This window comes from Canis lupus, chromosome 16 (genome assembly GCF_048164855.1).
Source record: "Canis lupus baileyi chromosome 16, mCanLup2.hap1, whole genome shotgun sequence".
NCBI classification, from domain to species: domain Eukaryota; kingdom Metazoa; phylum Chordata; class Mammalia; order Carnivora; family Canidae; genus Canis; species Canis lupus.
Genome location: NC_132853.1, coordinates 18,219,497 through 18,226,435, shown reverse-complemented (window position 1 = coordinate 18,226,435; position 6,939 = coordinate 18,219,497). Strand labels below are relative to the sequence as shown.

The 6,939-nt window shown below is 52.8% G+C and overlaps 1 protein-coding gene across 4 annotated transcripts; it reads right to left on the bottom strand.

Moving 5' to 3' along the window:
- Positions 1-2,252: 2,252 nt before the first annotated feature.
- On the bottom strand, positions 2,253-6,280 carry RAB34 (RAB34, member RAS oncogene family). Of its 4 annotated transcripts, none has more exons than XM_072779303.1 (11): positions 5,958-6,280; positions 4,787-4,878; positions 3,995-4,060; positions 3,791-3,892; positions 3,612-3,676; positions 3,449-3,500; positions 3,177-3,258; positions 2,994-3,084; positions 2,754-2,861; positions 2,602-2,672; positions 2,253-2,502 (listed from the first exon to the last, which is right to left on the bottom strand). In XM_072779303.1, the coding sequence occupies exons 1-10, from the start codon at positions 6,183-6,185 to the stop codon at positions 2,605-2,607; spliced, it is 954 nt and encodes a 317-aa protein (XP_072635404.1). In that variant the 5' UTR covers positions 6,186-6,280; the 3' UTR covers positions 2,253-2,502; positions 2,602-2,604. The 4 variants fall into 4 exon arrangements, with proteins under 4 accessions (XP_072635404.1, XP_072635406.1, XP_072635403.1 ...); XM_072779305.1 differs by adding an exon at positions 5,104-5,316 and having other exon boundaries at positions 2,253-2,672; positions 5,994-6,130; XM_072779302.1 differs by having other exon boundaries at positions 2,253-2,672; positions 5,958-6,275.
- Between the last annotated feature and the right edge of the window lie 659 nt (positions 6,281-6,939).

Below are 6,939 nucleotides of genomic sequence, written 5' to 3'. Positions count from 1 at the left end.
AAAAAATGTCAAAAATGAGCCAGGTTCTTTACCACTCTTCCCTCCAATTAGTTACAATAGTTAAGGTTTTTGAGCTCTTCTTGTGTATGTTGGTGCTTTACCTTATTTCATCCATGAAACCTCATCAGTGTTATTAGCCTGGTTTTACAGATGGAGAAACTGAGGAACAGAGGATAAGTGATTTCCCTGGGAGTCTGAGAGCTCTTTCCTTTGGTTCCTTATCCCCAACTGTGTCCTCCTACTTGGTGCTTATTCCCATATTTCTACCACTGGATAATTGTTTTCTTTTTTTCACCCCATTTCTGCTTTCCCTTTGAAAAATACTTCTCTTTGGGGCACCTGGATGGGTCATTTGAGCGTCTGACTCCTGATTTCAGCTCAGGTCATGATCCTGGGGTCCTGGGATCAAGCCCCACATTGGGCTTCCTGCTCAGTGCAGAGTCTGCTTCTACCTCTCCCTCTGCCTCTCTTCCTGGCCTTTCCCCCTGCTTGCACAATCACTCTCTTGCTCTCTAGAATAAATGGGTAAATCTTTGGAAAAAATAATGAATTAAAAATAGTATTTCTCCCAGGGGAACATAGTGAGAAGTGATTGAGGATAAACAGTGAGGACTCAAATGGGGGACTTCCTGATTCAGAGCATATTTTTTTCTTTTTGCAGAGGGAAAAAAAATATGCTGGTGTTTTTTTCCTTCCTTTTTCCTTTTTCTTTAAGATTTTATTTATTTATTCATGAGAGACACAGAGAGAGAGAGAGAGGCAGAGACACAGGCAGAGGGAGAGGCAGGTTCCACGCAGGGAGCCCGATGCAGAACTCGATCCCAAGACTCCAGAATCACGCCCTGAGCCAAAGGCAGGCGATCCCAAGACTCCAGAATCACGCCCTGAGCCAAAGGCAGGCGATCCCAAGACTCCAGAATCACGCCCTGAGCCAAAGGCAGGCGCTAAACTGCTGAGCCACCCAGGGATCCCAATCCTTTTTCCTTTTTATTTTATTTTATTTTAAGATTTTGTTTATTTATTCATAGAGACACAGAGAGAGAATGGCAGAGATACAGGCAGAGGGAGAAGCAGTCTCCCTACAGGAAGCCTGACGGCGGACTCAATCCTGGATCTCCAGGATCACACCCCAGGCTGCAGGTGGCGCCAAACTGCTGCGCCATCGGGGCTGCCCTCCTTTTTCCCTTTTTTTTTTTTTTTTTTTTCTTTCTTTTTCCTTTTTAAAGTAAGTTCTGGGGGCAGCCCAGGTGGCTCAGTGGTTGGGCATCTGCCTTTGGCCCAGGGCGTGATCCTGGAGACCCGTGATTGAGTCCCACATCAGGCTCCCTGCATGGAGCCTGCTTCTCCCTCTGTCTGTGTCTCTGTCTGTGTGTGTGTGTGTGTATGTGTGTCTCTCATGAATAAATAAAAATTTTTTAAAAATACTATAAAAAAATAAAGCAAGTTCTGGGCCTAACGTAGGGTTTATTTTTTTTAAGATTATTTATTTATTCATAGACACACACACACACACACACACAGAAAGAGAGAAAGAGAGAGGCAGAGACACAGGCAGAGGGAGAAGCAGGCACCATGCAGGGAGCCTGATGTGGGACTCGATCCAGGGTCTCCAGGATCACGCCCGAGGCGCTAAACCGCTGTGCCACTGGGGCTGCCCCTAACGTAGGGTTTAAACTCACAGCCCTGAGATAAAGAATCAGATGTTCTACTGAGTGAGCCAGCCAAACACCCCTATGCTGTTTTGTTTATTTTAATCATGTTTTAAAATGTAAAAGGATGCAACTCATAAATTTATGTTTATATTATTAATAATGTTAGATATACATTAGATAGTACATCTTCTGAGTAAGAGCCAAGCCCATACCCGCGCTGGGCCTTCTGGTCAACCCAAAGAGCATTCAAAACCTCCATCACTTCTTACAGTGTTCCCCTCAGAGAAGTTTTTTTTTTTTTTTAAGGGAAGGCAGAATCGGTGAAAAAAAGAAAACAATTATCCAGTGGTAGAAATATGTGAATAAGCACCACGTAGGAGGACACAGTTGGGGATAAGGAACCAAAGGAAAGAGCTCTCAAAGCCAACCACTGAGAGTCCAGGACACCCCTCCAAAATGTGGTTCCTGAGCTCTCAGCCTGTCTGGGCCCAGGGGTCAGATATGGCCAGAATCCAGCAGGAAGCTCCATTCCCAAGACAGCCACACAGCCCTGCTAATTCCACATCCCTCATCCCCAACAAAGGACTCTAGTCCCCAAACTGCTAATAATAGAAATTTTAATGCATAAGGCACAGTGTGAGGCTGGGATCATTAAGCATCCTCATACTCAAAAGGGCCCAGCAGGCTAAGCAAAAGCAGCAGGGATTACCTCCCCACTGCTGGGCACCCTGGAGAGCCCCTGGAGGAGGGGGAACATCCAGTCTTTGGCATGGTGCCTGGGGCAGGAAGCGACTAGCATGGTCCCCGCTACCCCTCCAGGGGTACTGCCACCAACAGGCAGCTCTTTGGTCTGGAAAAACAATCAGTGCAAATGTCCAGGGTCGAAGTCTAGGGGAGTCAAGGTGGCACAGTGCCCCAGGGCTGGGCAGGCTCTGGACAGTCCCCTTACCGCTCACGGGCAACACGTGGGCTTCTTCTTGCGAGCAGTTAGATAGAGGTTACTGTCATCACTATGGATGCCTAAAAAAGGGTAGAAAATATGTGAAGCAAGGATTAGACGTTCCCCATGCTCTCTGCCACCCTCACCAGGCAGGCACTCACGGACAACATCTCCGATGCGCCGGGCCCCCGATTTCTCCAGCTCAGCCAGCACCGTGGCCTCAAAGGTCAGTGCTGCCACACGGAAGAAGAATTCCCGGACATTTTCACCTGACACATGGAGCAGACAGGTGCTCAGGGGCTGTTCCAGGCCTTGAGTCATGGGGCACAGCTAAAGGTATAGGAATGAGAGGCCAGGTAGACAAGAGTGCCACAGCAGAAGACCTGAAACCTCTGCCTCACCAGTGAGAGAAGAGACAGCCCAGTACTCAGCCTTCATCTCTTGGGCCACCTTGAGGGCATCCTTCTCCATCAGCAGGTACTGAGCAGGAGTCTAAGGGAAGGTCAGAGTCAGATGGCAAGTGGGGGTAGGGAGTCCCCTCACCAAGTTGGAAGCCCCACGTCCACCCCCACTGACACACTCACACTCAGGTCCTTCTTGGAACCCACAAGGAAGAGAAGCACACTGGAAGGGTCATTCTCCTTGAGTGCATCAGCCAGCCATTGTCTGCCAGAGAAGGGAGACAACCAAGGATAAGTGAGCTGGAGAGGCTCCTCTCGCTGACACTCATATGCCCATTACTCTCTCTCTGGTCTTCAATGCATTCTTCCCCTTCCCTACTAATGCCCCTGACCACCCCTCTTTTCTGACCCCTCTCTTCCTAGAGCCCCCATTATAGTCCAGCATCCCCACATACTTGGTATGTTCCAGGGAGGCCACATCATTCAGGTTGAAGACAATGATGATGGCTGGAAAAGTGGCAAAAACAGCTGACATTACTGGCTCATTTCCCAAATCTCCCCAACCCTAGATTAGAGACCAGGAACACCCACTTGCCCCACTTGCACCTCAGCTCTTACCTTGAGCTCCTCGGTAATAGGTTGACGCAATGCATTTGAACCTCTCCTGTCCAGCAGTATCCCAGCTGGGAGAAAGGAAGGGGTAGGGTAAAGCACAGGTATGTGGGTGTGTGGGGGGTGGGGAGGGGGGTATGGCACTGGGGCAAGGAAGGGCAGGAAGGTATGGAGGAAGTACTCACAGCTGCAGACTAAAGGGAATGCCCAACACCTCAAATCGTTCCATCTCAAAGTCCACTCCAATGGTGGCCTTGTAATTCTTATCAAAAGTATCTTTGCAGAACCTGAGGGAACACCAGATGCTCTGGCCCTGAGCCTGGCCCACCTGGCTAGGTCTGGCTGAACCCTGGCCAGCCCAATCCAGCTCAACCAGAGCACCTTCTTACCTATTAATGAGACAAGTCTTCCCCACTGACAGGTCCCCCACCACAATGACTTTGGAGATCTTAAATCTGCAGGACACAAAAGTGGGCAGGAGGAGTGAGTGCTATCTCTTGCAACCCAGGAGTCTCAATGTTCCCTACAGAGTCTATAAAGTTAGCTGTACCCTGGCTGAGGTTACCATAGACATGAGGCCTCCCAGGCAACTTGCCTGGACACATATGCTTGCAGAAGAGTGTTCTGTGTTTCAACATCAGAGAGACATAAATCTGAATCCCAGTTCTTACATTCGCTATCTGTGTGACTTAGGACAAGTTACTCAGCCTCTCTGAGCCTCAGTATCAACATTTACTAAGCGGAGATTTACTATATATTCTATTGGACTGTTATGAAGGTTCAAATGAGATAGATGTCCTATATTCTGAGACATACTGCCCCTTCACTCCCCACACATACATTTTAACATCTCTGAAATCAGGATACATCTTAAATTGAGCCCCCAGGGCTCAAATGAATGGTATGTGGGAAGCTGAGCTGACAATCACCCTCTCTGGTTGGACACTTTCTCTGTGTCAGGAAGTGAACTGCCACCTCTCTACCCCACTCCATTTCATAGGATTCAACACAACCTTGCTGGGAAGAAAAGAGAGAACAAACGGGTATAAAAAAAGGGGGGGGGGTAATAATCATATAGCTAGTAGAGGCTGAAATGGAGCCTCTAGGGGTTTGTGTGTACCCTAGCTTGGACTACAGGGCTTCCGGGGACTTCCTTTCTTTGCTAAAGGTGTCTAACTCACCCCACGGTGCCTGTCCGGTGCTCCTGGCATGCGCAGGTGACGCGGGGGTGGAAGTCTTTGTGCACGTGCAAAGCGGCCTCCTTCCTCAGGCACTTAGAGCGATAGAAGAGAATGGGACTCATCCACTCCTGGCGCACGTCCCGCAGCCAAGCTGCCCTGGGCGGGGCGGGGCGGGGGGGGGGGCACGGGGACCACCCAGAAGCAGCAGGCCTAGCTGGGGCGCAGGGCTGGGCCCTAGCCTCTAACTGATCTGGTGCCGCCTCCTCCCCGCCCACACCCCACCGCAGCCAGAAGCCCGACGTGGCCCTGGCGCCTACCTGGGGCAGCTCCGCCAGGACGCGGTCCCTCCGCACCGGCGCCAGAATGTTCATCTCGCCTGCAACCTTGCGGGGAGCCCCGAGAAGGCGCGGGGGCCTGATCCACCCCAGCGACCCGGGCCCGCGGAGACCCGACAATCACCCGCGACCGGGGTGTCCCGACTATAACTCTGGGCCACGGGGAGCCTACGGGAGCCCGCGGCCTCGGGGACGCTACGACCACAGCGGGCCACGGGGATGAGACAATCATCCGGGGCCGGGGCGAACCTACAATCACCCGGGCCCGGGGCGTCCCGACGACGACTCGGGGGCGGGGAGACTCAGCCGCAGCCAAATGGGGGCGGGAAATCCCGTCCGGGGGGGGCCGGGCCCGCGCAGACCCCACAATAACCCGGGGCCGGATAGTTCCTACAATGACTCGGGGCCGCGGGGACCCGACGACAACTCGAGGTTGAGGCGGCCCTACCATAACACAGCTGCCCGGGGGCGCAGAGCGGCCCGCCGCACGGGGTCAGTGTGGGCAGGGGTGGCGCTGCAAGGCCCGCGGGCTGCTGGAGGAGGGGGCCAGGGGCCCAGTCCGCTGCAGGGCCCGGCGTCCCACTCCGCTCTCCCTCCGCGAGCGCTGTAACATGATCCCCGGAAATTCCTGGAGAAGGGCCGCCCCCTGCCCCTCTCCCGGCAGCTCCTGGCCTCGCAGCCTGTCCCAGCCTCCCCCTCTTCTCCTCCCCACTGCGCTGCCCCAGCTCTGGGTACCCTGCCAGACGCCTCACCGGCACCAGGACCGCCTCCACCCAGGCTGGAACCTGCCCAGATCCAAGTCCCCCCACCTCCCCCACGGCCGTTCTCCCCTGTACCTCTGGGCGGGGCTGCGGCTCCAAGGGGACCCTTACCCAGTCAAATTGGTGATGGACAATCGGTGATCGCTGCGCAGTATCTGGCTGGGCTAGGAACAGGCGGGGAGGGGAAAGGAGGAGAGACGGGGCCCAAGGAGAGGCGGCGCTTCCCTCCTCAACTCCAGGCCCAGGACGTGACTCATAGTCTGCCCCCGCTCGCCTGGGATGGAGTGGGATGGGGGAAAGCATACAGGGGATACCGGGGGCAGAACGGGGTGCCTACCGAGGAAAGAGACGTCCAAAGTCCCGAGTCTGTCTCCTTCAATGGAGGGTAAAGAAGAGCTAGGTGATCCTGGAACTCCTCCCTTTAGGTAGGTCACCGCTCTGGTACCGGCGTTCTCTCTGATCCCATCGGAATCTTACCCCCAAGGACAGCTCTTCCATTTTGCAGGTCTGCAGAATAGAAGAGGGGTGTAGGACACAATAATTCTCGCCGTCCAAAGGGGACAGCTAGTTCCAAAGCAGGGAAGAGGAAGATAGAAAGGGTAGGGTGGAGATGGGATAGACACAGACCATCGGAGAAGCAAACCGAAGCATTCCTAAAACTTGTTCTGTGTGGGGAACTGAATTTGAGGATGCCAACATGACTGGAGCAGGGGGAGGGAAGACTACTTAAAGAGAGGGGACTATGAATGAAATTACTCACGAGAACTAGCGAGTCCTAGTGAAATCAGTGCAACGGGTGTTTTTAATATTGGTAGTTTAAAGAATATTATCGGGAAAACGCACGACATCTAGGACTATCACAGGTAAAGAGGGGCAGATACGGCCACCTTCTACCTCCTATGACACTTTCCTCTTCTCCTCTGCCTGACTCGTCTTTTTCTGCGACCAAATCACTGTGTTATTGATAAACCACGTCGCCGCTCTGGACCTAAATTTCCACAGAAGTTGTTTGAGGGTCTTGGACCAGATAATTAAAGTTTGTTTTGTTTTGTTGAGA